The sequence below is a fragment of the Danio rerio genome, chromosome 11 (assembly GCF_049306965.1).
Source record: "Danio rerio strain Tuebingen ecotype United States chromosome 11, GRCz12tu, whole genome shotgun sequence".
Lineage (NCBI taxonomy): Eukaryota > Metazoa > Chordata > Actinopteri > Cypriniformes > Danionidae > Danio > Danio rerio.
Genome location: NC_133186.1, coordinates 6786840 through 6804072, shown reverse-complemented (window position 1 = coordinate 6804072; position 17233 = coordinate 6786840). Strand labels below are relative to the sequence as shown.

General features: G+C 36.5%; 1 protein-coding gene across 3 annotated transcripts in view; it reads right to left on the bottom strand.

The window, feature by feature from the left end:
* pde4cb (phosphodiesterase 4C, cAMP-specific b) overlaps positions 1-17233 on the bottom strand; it is a 135963-nt gene that overhangs the window by 103305 nt on the left and 15425 nt on the right. For 2 of the 3 annotated variants that reach the window (XM_068224267.2, XM_073916272.1), the window contains exons 2-3: positions 13594-13672; positions 11445-11644 (exon numbers count right to left, since the gene is read on the bottom strand). In XM_068224267.2, coding sequence (XP_068080368.2) covers positions 11445-11644; positions 13594-13605 — 212 coding nt within the window. In that variant the 5' untranslated portion in view covers positions 13606-13672. Of the gene's footprint in view, positions 1-7472; positions 8013-11444; positions 11645-13593; positions 13673-17233 lie in introns of those variants that run through there. The other variant, XM_021479705.3, reaches the window with a different exon arrangement.

Below are 17233 nucleotides of genomic sequence, written 5' to 3'. Positions count from 1 at the left end.
TAAAATACACCAGTCACAAATTCAAGACCACAATAGTCAAATTATTCAATATTATTTTGAATGCAGGTTATTTTCCAGACACCTGGAATCTCCAATCTTTAAACAAGATGGACAAATTCAATCCAAACAACAACAGGCATATGTGTTAACAGCAATCGGAAGGAAATATTCAGTTCCATTACTAATGTTAGACTGCAAAACAGAGGGAATATATTTGATTTAAATAGCAACAACAAACAACTGGTGTGCTGTACAAATAAGAGACAAACGAGCTGAATCTTTCTCTTGGAAATGTGGATTCATACAGAGTTGTCCAATGGGCATCACTTTATTTATCATTTACAATAACAAATTTTAGGGTGCTTTCACATATGTAGTTCACTTCATTTGGTCTGGACCAAGGCAAATAAATGGTAAATTGTTGGATTTTCTGCCGTCTTTGGGTCGATTTCACACCACACTGATTGCTTTGGTCCAAACAAGTTGAAAAGAACCTTGATGCAGCCATCTGACAAAATCCAAATCTCTCATTGGCCAGATTTGTTCAACATAGTTCCTAAACTGCTTATCGATTGGCCAGAATTCACGTGCGGGAAAATGCCAACGAACTGCTGCAAGTAAACAAACCGGCAGACACAAAATGTCGCTTTTTACTATGGAGGGACGACTGCGCTGACTGATTGTATCCCTGCTTTAGTCAAACTATACATTTCGAAAATGAAGCGCGGCCCGGCTGGAACAGTGTTTAATGCATCGCACATCACTTCAGGAGGAGGAGTAAATTAATTTAGCTAAACTGCGACATGGTCACCTTGCGGAAATATTACCAACGATCCATCAGGTAATGTTTTCCCCTCTCTCTCTCTCAGTTGGTAAAGCGCTGTCAAGAAATATTTATCCTCCATATCCCATAATGCACAGCGCAGTGGCCTTCGGCAGCTGGATTAGTCCAAAAGGTGCAGTACTTTTTGCGGTTGGGTCTGTTTTAGTTCGGATCATATTCTCACCACAAACGAACCGCTCCCGGGTTTGGTTGAAAGCTTTTTTGGTCCACTTTTGGTGCGCACTCGAGTACGATTGCTGCATTCACACTTGCCCAAACGAACCGCACCAAGAGGGAAAACGAACCCTAGTGCGATTCAATCGAACTAAATAAGGCAGGTGTGAAAGCACCCTTAAACACCTCGACTGCATCTGAGATTAAATGTCTCCTTTTCACTAATAATTTAGCCGTTCGGTCTAAAACTAAAGAAGGACTCCAGGAGCTGCTCGACATAGTGGACACATTCATCCAAACACTGGCTCCTAAAACCAACCTTAACAATCTAAAATAATGATCATTTAAAGTAGATCAAGGTGTATAAGAGAAATAAAAATGCATTCAGAACAGGAGAGCAGGTCCAACATACCAATGAGTACAACTATGTGGGTGTTCAAATAAGCTCGCAACTGAAAACTTTAATGTGGCTGTAAATGAACTAAAGTCAAGAGCACTAAAAGGGTTTCACATGGTTAAACATTCCTGTGGTTAACCACTTCGATATGGCTATACTGTAAATACTAAAAGCTAGGGATGTCCAGATCCGATCCTGTGATCGGAAATTGGGCCCGATCATGCGGTTTTAGACTCGATTGGAATTGAATGATACCTCCCAATCAGGACTCATATATGTATGTATGTATGTATGTATGTATGTATGTATGTATGTATGTATCTATCTATCTATCTATCTATCTATCTATCTATCTATCTATCTATCTATCTATCTATCTATCTATCTATCTATCTATCTATCTATCTATCTATCTATCTATATATATATATATATATATATATTGTCATTATTTATGTAACAGATCTATAGTTATGTGGTAACACAGAGTTAGACTTCTTGCTTTACTTCACACAGAAACAGCAACGCATTCGGCATGACATCATTTTGTTGCAGAGATGCTATTGGTTAAATGTTGGCAAAGTAGAACGTGGCAGCAGCTTGAAATGCAAAGCACGAGTATGTCGGCAGTCAGAAGTTATTGACGACATCATTTATATTAGATTTTTTTATATTTAATGTTGCACTAAAGTCTAAAAGTGAAGAAAAAAAAGGAACAATGTGTCTCTTTGCTCTTCTTTATTCTTTTTTATGTATTATAGAAGTATCAGATCGGGTTTCGGTATCGGTAGATACTCAAAATCAATTGACTCGGACTTGAGAGCAAAAAACCATGGTCGAGGTCGAACCAGCATCCATCTTGCTGTGAGGCGACAGCGCTACCCACTGCGCCACAGCGTGGCCCAAGTTTGAACCAAAGCTCAATTATATTTTGAGGGGGAAAAATGCTGTAACAAATTACTGTCATTTGTAAAAGTTGGTTCAAAGTAAGGCTGGGCGATTGGTATTTATTGACCGTGCACCATTGTCAATGATGAGTAAAAAAAAAGGGTCCCACTTTATATTAAGTGGCCTTAACTAATATGTACTTACAAAGGAAATAATGGTTTGTTACAATGTAGTTATTGTGTAAATACATGTACTTACTGTGTACTTATGCTTGATTAAATGCATGTATGTAATTACATCTGTAGTTAACTTTTGTAATTACATTTGTAAATACACTGTTGACCATCCCTTACACCATAACCTACCCTTAAAGCTACCCATGCCACCAAACCTGTCCATTACCCAACCTTTATTCCAACTCAAAAGCACCACAAGTGTTCTCAAATACATTATAAACACAGTAAGTACATTGTATTTATTTTTTTTGATCTAAGTACATAGTAGTTAGGGACACTTAATATAAAGTGGGACCAAAAAAAGGTTGAAACAGTCTGAATACACAGGAGTGCACTGTCACAACTACTGCTGAAGCTCAACCAGCACGACACAATCAGGCCCAAACACATCATACAGGCACAGAAACACAACTAGTGTACATCTCTTTCTGAGAATATGCCATCAAATCACTGAAAACTCAACTATATTCACAATTGAAGACTGACTGAATACCTGAGCAGTGTTAAAGAGGCTAAAATAAGACATTCATTGAGAGAAAGAGAGAGAAAGAGATTGTGCTCACTGTGTTCTTAGAGATCATTGAAAACCAAGAACACTTCCTGCCACACCGAGAACATTACCACACATACTTCTCACATACTTCTCCAATTTCCAGATAATGAAAAATGAAGCATGACCTAGGAGAAAATTTCAGTCTGATATAATAGCAGCAGAATATGTATAAGCCTGTCAAAAGTGGACAAAACCAATCAGAAACATTATAATAAACCATCTAAAGGATTGTACAGTTGTATGTTTTATTATTAAATTATATTCACTGTTAAACAAACCTTTAATTTCATTAATTAATTATCATATTAGTCTTCATTTCTTCATTTTTATTTTACGTATGTATAAACAGTATGTATTATACTATTTTAATCATTGTTTACAGTATGTCATCTGCAATGCTTTGAAAACTTGACGAGTCATGCCAATAGTTCATTCATTAATTTTCCTTTAGCTTTGTCCCTTTATTCATCAGGGGTCTCCACAGTGAAATGAACCACCAACTCATCCAGCATATGTTTTACACAGCTGATGCCTTTTTGGTTGCAACCCAGTACTGGGAAACATCTATTCACAATCATTTACACTCATAAACTACGACCAATTCACCTCTAGCGCATGTCTGTGGGGAAACCAGAGCACCCGGAGGAAACCCACACGAACACGGGGAGAACATGCATGCCAATAAAGCTCATTTAAATTGAAAAGAAATGAACTGAGAGTAAGTTTTTTTATTAACATCTTAATTAATATTTTCCCCTAACATATTCATTGGGATTTGGTCTTTTTAGTTGCTTTGTTAAACTAGTTCCAGATTTGGCTTTGGTACCAACTAATCTAATGTATACACATATCTTGTTGTAACTTCTCTGACCACATTTCTAGAACTGCTCGATCGTGCAGCTTCACACTCTATAACATCAGAAATATCCGACTCTTCTTATCTGAACATGCAGCTTTACTCCTTGTTCAAGCTCTTGTTCTCTCCAAATTGGATTACTGCAACTCTCTACTAGCTGGGCTTCCAGCTAACTCTATCAAGCCTCTTCAGCTGCTCAAGAACGCAGCAGCACGAGTGGTCTTTAATGAACCTAAAAGAGCACATGTCACTCCGCTGCTCATCTGTTTGCACTGGCTGCCAGTTGCTGCTCGCATCAAATTCAAAGCTCTGATGTTTGCCTACAAAGCAACTTCTGGCTTTGCTCCTTCTTATCTGCTCTCACTTCTGCAGATCTATGTGCCCTCCAGAAACTTGCGTTCTGTGAATAATCGTCGTCTCGTGGTTCCATCCCAAAGAGGGAAGAAATCACTTTCCCGAACGCTTACGCTCAATCTGCCCAGTTAGTGGAATGAACTCTCTAACTGCATCAGAACGGCAGAGTCACTCGCTGTTTTCAAGAAACGACTAAAACTCAACTATTTAGTCTCCACTTCACTTCCTAATTTGCAATTGCCTCTCTGGATATACCACTAACTTACTCAAAAAAAAGAAATAAATAAATGAAAAATTTTACTAATACTTTCCTTCTTAGACTTTACAGACCTGAAACACATTTGTAAGTCGCTTTGGATAAAAGCGTCTGCTAAATGACTAAATGTAAATATAAAGCATCCTGTTGAAAGCATCCATTTAAGAGAGATAAACACTCAGTCTCCGTTGGCTTAGTCCCCAATTTAGCAGGGGTCGCTACAGTGGAATGAACCGCCAACTACTCTGGCTATTGTTTTTATGAAGCAGATGTCCTTCCAGCTGCAACCCAGAATTGAGAGTACACTAATTCACGAAAACCTGCACTGCTGATAAAAAAACCCCAAACTTTCTTCTATTTACACTATACCTGTCAACCTTCCCTTTTTTCCCAGGATTCACTCTTAATTCACAATTGTATCCTGCTATTATCCCCTAAAGATATTTTCTTGTATTTCTCCTGTATTTTTTAACCTTTCTATTTCTATGATGGGTGGCTATAAACATTAAAGAGCCGATCCTCCCTATTAGCAAACCATTCCGCCGAACCACCAGGGGACGCCACTTCCTTATTCACTTAAATGTGAATTTGTTCTGTGCTTTCATTTTATTTAGGCATGAAAACACTTTGAAATAATAATTATAAAAACGGCCCTTCCTTTCCATTACAGGCTTCGTTGTCCCTCCTCCCTCCTATGCAATCTTCAAAACAGTCCGTTTATGTAGCGGTGCATGACGCTCCATATTGATACAAAGATGCTGTTTCTGTACACACGATTTGAAGAGGAGCTTTAATTAAATTTTTTTTTGGGGGGGGGGGGGGGGTGGTTGGTGTGTGTTTGAACAGACATATACACATAATAATAATAAAAAAATAATAATAAGCGACGTAGTGGCGCAGTAGGTAGTGCTGTCGCCTCACAGTAAGAAGGTCGCTGGTTCGAACCTCGGCTCGGCTCAGTTGGCGTTTCTGTATTGAGTTTGCATGTTCTCCCTGTGTTCGCCGTGGGTTTTCTCCGGGTGCTCCGGTTTCCCCCACAGTCCAAATACATGTGGTACAGGTGAATTTTTGTAGGCTAAATTGTCCGTAGTGTATGAGTGTGTGTATGAATGATTGTGTGGATGTTTCCTAGAGCTGGGTTGCGGCTGGAAGGGAATCCGCTGCGTAAAAATGTACTGGATATGTTGGCGGTTCATTCCACGGTGGTGACCCCGGATTAATAAAGGGACCAAGTCGACAAGAAAATTAACGAATGAATGAATGAATAATAATAATAGCAATAATAATAATAACATCTAAACATGTCGATCTTGCTGGGGTTTTTTTTAAACACAACCAGTTGTGTCTTAAATGAGCATAAAATGTTAGTAAAGCAATCCAATGCTTCATCATCGTAATCAACCCTGAAGCAATCAAATGTCCTCATAGATCTGTACATTTTTAAAGGTATGCCTTATTTTCACATTCCAATGTTGACAGGTATGATTTACACACACACCTCCGGGTGCTCTGGTTTCCCCCACAGTCCAACGACATGTGCTATATGTGAACTGAATAAACTTAATTGGCCGTAGTGTATGTTTGGTGTTTCCGTGTGTGGTGTTTTCCAATACTGGGTTGTGTAAAACATATGCTGGAACAGTTGGCGGTTCATTCCACTGTGGGGACCCCTGATGAACAAAGGGACTAAGCCGAAGGAAAATTAATGAATGGATATTATCATTATTATTACTATTTTATATTTTAACCTCTAAGTGCCGTCTGAAATTGTCTTTAAAATTAGCATTTTTCAGAGACTCCTATATTTATGTTCACTAATTTTACATTAAAGGCAATGAAAATAACATAATAACTGATATAAAAGAGAAATTACTTACTTTATACATAGTAACCTGAAAAGAAAATTAGGAGAAAATTTCAGAGGGTTTTTAGAGGTTTTTGCATCTGAAATCTTCATACATATATTCCATACTGTCTGTTTGTATATTAATAAATCCAAACAAAGATGGATGATCAGAGATTTTTTAAAAAGTAGTAATATAAAGAATATAGTAATATAAAGTAATAGTTTTTTTTTTCTTTTCTAAATGAATAAATTAGTTAATTTAATCTGCTTCCTGTCCAAACATGACACTGGAGTTTCGGTTTTCTAATGAAAAAGTTAATTAGACACACACTTACACTTTCTTACACACATAAAAAAAAAAAACGTGAAAAATAGATCAGTATCAGGTAGAATACACTGGGAAAAAATGCAGGTTTCTATACACAATTGATTTGTGTTTGTACAACATAAAGTAATTGAGTTGACTTTAACAAATTTAAGTAAACTGAACATAAAACAATGTAGTTGCCCTAAGGCCCCCTTAAGAATTGTGTTGTTTCAGCACAATTGAAATACGTAATTTAAATACATAATTTAATTTTAACATAATTAAAAAAAAAAAGAAATGTTAAATTCACAAAGTATCATTGTTTTGGAAATGGAACAGCAACACTAAAAATTGATTCAGAGATGATTCCTTGGATTTACTAAAAGTTAAGGAGCTGTGTAAACAATATATCTGGGTTGAATTAAAAAAAAAAACTAATTAAGTTAAACATTACTAAATTTAATTTGTGTGTTTAAATTAAAAACATAAATTGTTTGCAACAATTTTGCAGACATCTTTTTTTTCAGTGAACACTTATAACATGACATTTGCTGTTTGTTGAAACTACCTTTTTAAAATGAGCTGAGGGGAAAACTTGATTGTTTTATATTAAATCAACTTAAATGTATGAAAACAAATAAGTTGACTTAGTTCCTTCGTTGTCCAAGCACAAATCGATTGTGTGGAACCTAGCATTTTTCACAGTGTATAGGGAAGTTGTTATTTCCCACGTGGAAATTCTCGTCAATAGCATCAAACATCCATTTAAAAGTAGGATTTACCGTTTATGAAAAGAAGACGGCCAGGACATTCGTGGCTTTTTCAGACCTGGACGGTTCTTCTCTGTCGCTTTGTTACAGCACAGGTACCGTTCGGTGTCGGAGTGGTACCGCTGCTTGATTCGGATGTGGGTTCGCGGCTGCCTCCAAAGATGCTTCGGCGGTTTTGCCAGACCAGCACCTTCCCTGCTCAGCGCCGAGCACTCCATCACTGCAGAAGTTGAGCTGGTTTAAGATTTAATAGTCGGAAGTTCCTCAGTGTCAAAAGAGCTGTCCAAGCAGCCAGTGCTGAAGCCAAGACACCCTCGAGTAAGACGCGCAAGTATTTATACGGTAAATAATTAAGCGCGCTGAACAGTGTTTGCAGAAGTTACACTCGCTCAGTCACTCTCCTCATCGTTCAGCGGCAATAAAGGCGGTGCCAATGGAGAAGGAGTAAATTCAAACACCGTCTGAGACATATGGTCGTCTCTCAGCACTGCACAAAAGGCGAAATGTCCTGCGTCGCGGCACATATGCAGCGTGTGTCCGGATGGAGTGAGTGAGAGGGAGCGCGCGCTGAGGCGGAGATAAAAGCAGAGCAATGCAATATAGAGACGCCCAGCGTGCATTACATCACCAGGTGCTTCACACACAGACACACACACACACACACACACACAAACACACACACACACACACACACACACACACACACACACACACACACCCAAACTGAGTGGTGTTACTCTGCAGAATAATGCTCTATAAGTTAATGTATTTAATAACATTAACTAAGTACGAATAATCTTGGAATGTATTTTTTTAATGATGGTAAAGCATTTACTAATGTCTTATTGAAACTGTTAAAAAGTTGTGCGTGTAAATGAACTGTGAGTTAACATGAACTAACATTATTTACTTAAAAAAAAACTTTTAACAAAGATGTAATAGATGTATTACGAATTGTAAAGTAAAAGTAAATTGTTTAAAACATCCAATACAAAAAATCAATCAATAACAGTGCATACAAGAAAAAAAGAAAGAAAGAACGAAAGAAAGAAATATTATATTTTAACGCAACATTAATATGTGTTAAAATATGTAAAACATATTAAAAAATTAAAACAAAAAAAGATGAATGCAGATCAAGATAATTTAGTTCTAAGCAATGTTTGTAATTCTTCATTATTCTTTAAGAGTCCACTTAATGAAGATGATCATTTCTTGCTAATTAACATGTAAGATAATGAACATGTGCTAACATGCAGTTAAGGTGGCTGCAATCAACACTTGAATCATTATGATTCCACTCATAGCTAATGTTAGTCCTTATTCCTAATTCAATTTATTTATTGTAACATTACGCCATGCTAAACTTACTATTCATTCATTCATTCATTCATTCATTCATTTATTCATTCATTCATTCATTCATTCAAGCATTAATTTTCCTTCAGCATAGTCCCTTATTTATCAGGGGATGCCACAGCGTAATGAACCGCCAACTATTCCAGCATGTGTTTTACGGAACAGATGACCTTCCAGTGGAAAACCAATACTGGGAAAATTCAGATATTAGTATGTCAATAATCATGTACCCTTATTGTAAAAAAAACCCTGACATGTTTTAGCATTATTATTATTATTATTATTATTATTTTAGCATGTTGCTAGGATGTTTCTAGAATGTTTCAGAATGTACTTTAAGGTATTTAAGATATTTAAGTATGGCTAACATGTTTTAGCATGTTGCTAGCATGTTTCTAAAATATCCTTTATATTTATTATATAAAGTATGATATATTTAAGTATGGCTAACATATGCGACCGCAGTGTTAGTCTGAATTTACATGGCCAACATGTTTTAGCTTGTTGCTAACATGTTTCTAGAATGTTTCAGAATCTACTTTAAGGTAGTTAAGATCTTTAAGTATGGCTTACACGTTTTAACATGTTGGTAACATATTTCTAAAATATACTTTAAGATATTTCAGTATGGCTGACAGATGTGAAAGCAGTCAGTGAGAATTAACATGGCCAACATGTTTTAGCATGTTGCTAACATGTTTCTAGAACGTTTCAAAATGTACTTTAATAATTAAGATCTTTAAGTTTGGCTAACATGTTTTAGTATGTTGCTAACATGTTTCTAGAATGTCTCCAAATGTACTTCAAGATATTTAAGTATGGCTAACATGTTTTAGCATGTTGCTAGAATTTTTCTATAATGTACTTTAAAAAATTTAAGTATGGCCAACACATGTGAACACAGTGTTAGTGTGAATTAACACGGCTAACATGTTTTAGCATGTTGTTAGCATGTTTCTAGAATGTCTCTGAATGCACTTTAAGATATTTAAGTATGGCTATCATGTTTTAGCATGTTGCTAGCATGTTTATAAAATGTACTTTAAGATATGGCCATAAGTATGGATAACAGGTGTGAATGCAATACTTCGTTACTGTATTTAAGTAGATTTTTTTGGTATCAGTACTTCACTCCACTATCTAATTTTGACAACTTTATTTATTTAGATATTTAGTTATGGCTAACACATTTGAACACAGTGTTTGAATTAATAACATGTTGCTAACATGCTCATAGCATCTTTAACAATGTGTTCACATGAATATGTTGCAATGTAGCAACATTCTACAGTTTAGCAATGTAGCATTTTTGTATCAATTTAGGATTTTTAGTATGCTTGTAACATGATTAAAAACTCTGACATGATTACATTTTACCATGAAATTACACTCTGTTTGCATTGTGACTACATGTTTCAAACATGTACACAGTGTAGTGTAGTGCGTGAAGTATAATTCATAGTCCAATTAATTACCATTGGTCATATTTCCAGTCCAAGGTACAGAAGTAAAATTAAATTGAAATGTACTGAAGATTTATATTTAATAATGCAGATTCAAGTAAGTGATTAAACATGAGATGTTTTATGAATAACACAGAGACCAAACAAAACCGGGGAAGCCATTAGCTGTAAGTATACCAATATTGTGATTGTATTTACTTATCGGGGTCTCATTTACTGCATGGTAGCCTATAGGTGTTTATACATAGCTTTTAGCCGGACCATGCTGGTCATTTCTGGTCATTAGCTGCTTCAATCTGATTTAGAAAATGGACTACCAGCTGGCCGTACCAGCTGCGATCAACCTGATAGACCATGATCAATCTGGTTAGAGCTAGTAAAACACTTTCCAGTAACTATCCAGCTGCTATGTTCTAAAAAACAAGCCTGGCCACCTTATAAACGGATCTGACATTTATTTACTGCAGAAACCGATATATCTCACAAGCTGTAAATAAATAAATAAAATATATAAGTAAATAAAATCAGAACACATTTAAAAAAAATGTCACCTCCTTTGTCATTAGGCTGAGGAGAAAAGTTAAATATAACATGTTAGTGTATTCATAATGGCAGGCTGAATTGGTTTAAAGTGCTGCCTCTGCATTTATATGATCTCATTCCGAGTCATTGTGCCCTTTTACCAGAGAAGTAAACACCACTGAAGCACCCGGGAGTTGTTCCCACCCTCTGCTCAAATCTCCATGACCTTTCTTTCAAAAGCTTTGCCAGGTCATTTTAACTGTCAAGTGATTAAAATTCATTACATGGAGAAGAAAGTATTTAAAGTAACACTCTCAATCTGAAAACAACGACAACAACAATTCATCCAGGTATCATCTTTATGACCTGTCAGATAAGATCTCTGTCCCTTTTTGAAGACAACGAAAACGCACTTTATGTGGTTGCTGGGTTGCTGATTGAACTGGGTCGCATTTCGCCAGGAGTGTCAGTAACACACGCAGTGCCCATTTTGGAAACCTCTCCAAATAGGAACAATCTGAGCATGGCGCTTCAATCAGCAGCAGTCTATTGAAGACTACATCAGACAGGACTTTGTGCACTTTTATCAGCCGTCTAAATCAATTCAACAGAGAATGGTGTGGTGTGCAGGATGACTCACTCTGTTTCTTTTTGTGTGTCTGCGCGGGCCAGGGCTGATTTGTAAAGAGCTTCTAGGTCCTTTAACTTCTTGCCATCCAGGGCAGAGTGTCTGCGGGCCAAAGGGGGAAGCAGGAGAGGCCCGGAGAACCTGCGGCGAATGGCACTGCTGGTTTTGGACTGAAGCTCCAGTGGGCTGGATATAAGTGAGTCCCTTTGTCTCTGTGAAAATAAAAAGCAACTTGTCAATTAAGCAAACTGGGATTCTCATGTTTATTACGTATATTTACTATGTATTAGGGACATTAGGAAACAAACATAAACCATATTTTCACCAACTAACATAAATTTCCATGTTTCTAGCACTTTTATTATGTTGCTATCATAAATTAGCATGTTGTTAGCATGTTTGTAGCACATTTTAAACACGGCTAACAGGTTTTAGCATGTTTCTAGAATGTACTTTCTGATATTTAAAATATTTAAGTATGTCTAACATGTTTAACCAAGTTGCTAGCATGTTTCTTAAATGTACTTAAGATATTTAGGTATGGCAAACAGATGATGTAACAAATGTAATGTTAGTATGAATTAACATCGCTAACATGTTTTAGCATGTTGCTAGCATGTTATTAAAATGTTTCAATGTGTACTTTAAGATATTTCAGTAAGACTAACATTTTTTAGCATGTTGCTAGCATGTTTATAACATGCATTTTAAGATATTTAAGTATGGCTAACACATGTTTATGCAGTGTTAGTATGAATTAACATAGATAGCATGTTTTAGCATGCTGCTAGCATGATTCTAGAATGTTCCAGAATGTTCTTTAGGATATTTAAGATATTTAAGTATGGGTAACATGCTTTAGCATGTTGCTAGCGTGTCTCTAAAATGTTTTTTAATATATGTATTTTAAATGTATTTTAAGATATGCAAGTATAACACTTGTAAACACAGTGTTAATATGAATTAATATGGCTAACATGTTTTAGCATGTTGCTAGCTTGTTTCTACGATGTTTCAGAATGTACTTTAAAATATTTAAGATATTTAATTATGGTTAACATGTTTTAGCATGATGGTAGCATGTTTCTAGGATGTTTTAGAATGTACTTTAAATAATTAAGGTATTTAAGTATGGCTAACATGTTCTAGCATGTTGCTACCATGTTTATAAAATGCACTTTAAGATATTTAAGTATGGCTAACACATGTGAATGCAGTGTTAGTGTGAATTAAGATGGATAACATATTTTAGCATGTTGCTAGTTGCATGATTCTTGAATGTTCCAAATTGTACTTTAAGATGTTTAAGGTATTTAGAATTTTTAAGTATGGCTAACATGTTTTAGCATGTTGCTAGAATGCCTTAGAATGTATTTTAAGATATTTAAGATTTTTAATTATGCCTAACTATTTTTTAAATGTTGCTAACATGTTTATAAAATGTACTTTAAGATATTTAAGCATGGCTAACACATGTGGAGTGGTAGTAACAATTAACTTGGCTAATATGTTTTATCATGAAGATATTTAAGTATGGCTAACATGTTTTAGCATGTTTCTAAAATGTACTTTAAGATATTTAAATATGGCATACTCATGTGAACACAGTGTTAGTATGTATTAATAAGGATGGCTAACATGTTTGAGCATGTTGCTAGCATGTTTCTAGAATGTTTCAGAATGTATTTTAAGATATTTAAGGTATCTAAGATATTTAAATATAGCTAACACGTTTTAGCATGTTGCTTTCTAAAATGTACTTTAAGATATTTAATATGGCTAACATGTGTGAACACAATGTTAGCATGAAATAAAATGTTGTTAACATGCTAGCACGGATGTAGTGCACAACATTCTACCATGTGGTAATGTAGCATTTTTATAGCAATTTAGCATTTTAATATGCTTACTACAACTTTACTACATTTTTTTTTACTACAATAACTTAACTACACGTTACCATGAAATTACATATTGTTTGCATGAATCAGCATTTTGACAACATGTCTCTAAAATGAATTAGTGGCAGGCTAACATATTGTGTCATTTGTGTAAGCTATAAACCATAGTCCAATTGATTCCCAAGATCTTAAACCAATTTAGTAATCACTAATATCATGTTTTATGGAATAGCCTATGTAGAATAAGAAATAACACATACCATGTTTTCCATATCTGCAGCTCACTGTGATCACTTCAGAACCACATCTTGATGATACTTTTAATTGTCCATGAGAAAACTGTCAATAAAAAAAAAAGAGCAAGCACTTATTTATATCAAAAGTATACTAAACAGCACCTTTCTTGGCTGTGCTTAACACCAGTTTTAGGGTTGTGGGTGGTTGCTAGGATGCTGCTATGCAGTTGTTTACATGTTCTGAGTCATGTTCAGCTCTGTCACACAAAGAGCTTAGAATGACCAAGAGGCGACAATCAATAGAACATTTCATTGCAACAGAAGCGCCCAGCAAAAGCCCCGGATCCCGCCATTTTGGAGTGAAAGCGATCGGCTGTCTATTGGATCTTATTGCTGTTGCGATGGCAAGCAGCTGCTTTTTGTTTTATTTATTTATTTAAAAAGTGCATTAAAGCTGAAAGATGATAATACAACACTTACTATCACAATCATCAGCACTTTTAATAGTTTATTTTACAGACTAATAATATGCTGTTGTTCTATTGGAATTTTTACTCCAAAATGGCCGCCGCACCATCTAGTGGCTGTTTCCCAAATCACACTAGAGTGTTGCCTTTTGGTGATTCTGTGTTCTATGCTAGTGGTTCTCAAACTTTTTCATCAAGTACCACCTCAGAAAAAAATTGTCTTTCCAAGTTCCACCATAATGACCAGTGTTAAAATAAAGTAGCGTAGTTGGCCAATTTAAGCTGCTACAGCACTGCACAGTTCGAAAACGAGGCAGAGTCATATTCATTCAACAAAATATGAAGCTGATCAGTCGTTCTTATCACATGACTCGCAGTGCGACATTCTGAAAAGTTAAGATGCTTTCAACTGAGGACGCCTGGAATAAGCAAGCGGGTCGAGCTGCAGTTCTTACTCATTTTGCTAGCCTGTGGGTTAAATTTTGGCACTCGATGACACCGAGATGTAACAAAAGAATACGGTCATTTTTCAAAATAAAAGATTTTTCAAAATAAATGATCGTTCAGACTCAGATTATAAATAAAACTCAAATAATTAATCATTTTTTGTGCGGCCGGGTACCAATTGATCAGTGCCGGTCTGTGGGCCGAGGGCTGGGGACCTCTGCTCTAGCTCATACAGTATCTGCTCTGCAAGCACCAAGCACCTCTTTCTCTAGTTCTGCGCCAATTGAATTGACTTTTAGCAGAGGATGATGCAATACACTAAAGTAAACATTCTAAGCACAACGCTTTGATCGTAGGCTTTAGAGAACAGCCAATAATGATCACATTGGTGTTATCATGATTAAATTTTTATAATTTTTTTTCTTTCATTACTCAGGGATTCCTTCACGTACCACTAGAAGTAAGCTCAAGTACCACTAATGGTACACGTATCACAGTTTGAGAACCACTGCTCTTTTTTCGTTTCAACAAAGACTATAGAATACACAAGACATGTCAATCATATACTTTTGAATGGGGAAAAGTGTAACTGTAACTTCCCTGCTTTCTAGTACAGTAGCCAATCAGCGATCGCTATAGCGAATAAAGCCCGCCTTCTAGGACAGAAGCCAATTAGCAATCGCTATAGAATGACAATTCTCTGGGGGAAGGGATCGGACCAGACGTGAGTTTCTGTAGATTTTGTGTGACATAAACATTCACAAAATGAAACTAAAGACAATGTTGTTGTTTAATTTTATAGGTTATTCATAATATTAAAGGAAATCATGAGCTTGACATGTAGTTTTGGAGAATTTGATGTTTTCCCATTCAAACAGAATGCCCGGGCATACAAACAGTAAGATGGCTGCCGAGTGAAATGACTTGCCTTAAAAGGACTTTGGTTTCAAGTGCAAAGATGCATTCTGCCTGAATGTCTCCTAAATCCGCTCATCCCATGAACATTTTGCTGTAAAAAAAAAATTTCTGCTCTCGCACAAATGCTGTCAAATGTATTTTGAGGTCGCATAGATAAAATTTCACGCACATATGCGACCAAAATGGTCACAATGTCGAGCCCTGTAATTCAACTCATAATAAATGAGTAGTCTGAACAAGCAGCAAAAGTCACTTTTTGAATGTCGTGTAAAGTTAATTAACATTTACTATTTCACTAATTTTCCGAGTTATGAGCTGCAGCTGCGTAAAACATAAGTTGGATAAATTGGTGGTTCCTTCCACTGTGGCGACCCCAGATTAATAAAGGGACTAAGCCGAAAAGAAAATGAATGAATGAATTTCACTAACTCCTAAAGCATGGGTCACCAATCTCGGTCCTGGAGGGCCGGTGTCCATGCAGGGTTTAACTCCAACTTGCCTCCAACACACCTGCCTGGATTTTTCAAGTATGCCTAGTAAGACCTTGATTAGCTTGTTTAGGTGTGTTTGATTAGGGTTAGAGCTACAATCTTGGTGACCTCTGTCCTAAAACCTCAATCAAGTCATACAATATGAGACTGTGAGACAACACATCACCTAAAGTCTTCTTTTAGAGATGACACCAGAATCGTCCTATTTACAAGAATCAAGGTGTCATTGATCGGTCGTCTGTGAAGAACACAAGCAGGCTCTCATATCGACCCAACAGTCTCTTATATAGTGCTCCAGTCAAGCTTTTTTTTCCCCCTTGAATCTGTCACTTGTTACAAACCATCAGGATCTGCAGCGGTGACTAATATGAAGAGCGGACACCGTAGGACGTCGACTGACAAAACTGTGGGCTTTGCGTGTTAATTGCTTCATATAAGCTGTGAATCTGTGATCGCTACAATGACTCAGTCTTTAACTACAGGGAAGCTCTCGAACAGACACCGTAATATCAGGAGTTTGCCACTGTGATGAATGGTCCTGGGTCATCTGATTAATAATACTGAGTTATCACAGCCAAAGCAGGATGAATAGTCTTGTTATCCCACTGTCAGTTCAGTTTCTCTGTTCTCTGATGGCTATTATTTGTAATGCAGAATGAATGTATGATCAATAGCTGTTTATATCGAGCGCTAGTATCAGTTATTTGGCCCCACATACAACCCTGCTCCTTTCATCACAAAATGCACAACATAATGGGATGCTTAAGTTGATTAACGTGCTAAATGTGTAAACACAAATTAATTAGACTGCTCACTTTTTTGTGCTATTTATTTTTCGCAATGGCGACGCAGTGGGTAGTGTTGTCGCCTCACAGCAAGAAGGTCGCTGGTTCGATCCTCGGCTTACTTGGCGTATCTATGTGGAGTTTGCATGTTCTCCCTGCATTCGTGTGTTTTTCCTCCGGGTGCTACGGTTTCCCCCACAGTCCAAAGACATGCGGTACAGGTGAATTGGGTAGGCTAAATTGTCTGGAGTGTGTGTTTGAATGTGTGTGTGTGTTTTCCAGAGACGGGTTGCAGCTGGAAGGGCATCCGCTGTGTAAAAATGTGCTGGATAAGTTGACTGTTCATTTCACTGTGGCGACCCCGGATTAGTAAAGGGACTAGGCCGACAAGAAAATGAATGAATGAATGTTTTTTTGCAACAGCACTATGATTGCTATTGCTCAAAATTACCTTGCACTATCTCTCTTAAAATCAGTTGATATGTTAAAATATGTTTATTTTATGAAAAAAAAATTCAATCATGTTGGTTGTAAGTGAAGGAGAAGTGTCATTTAA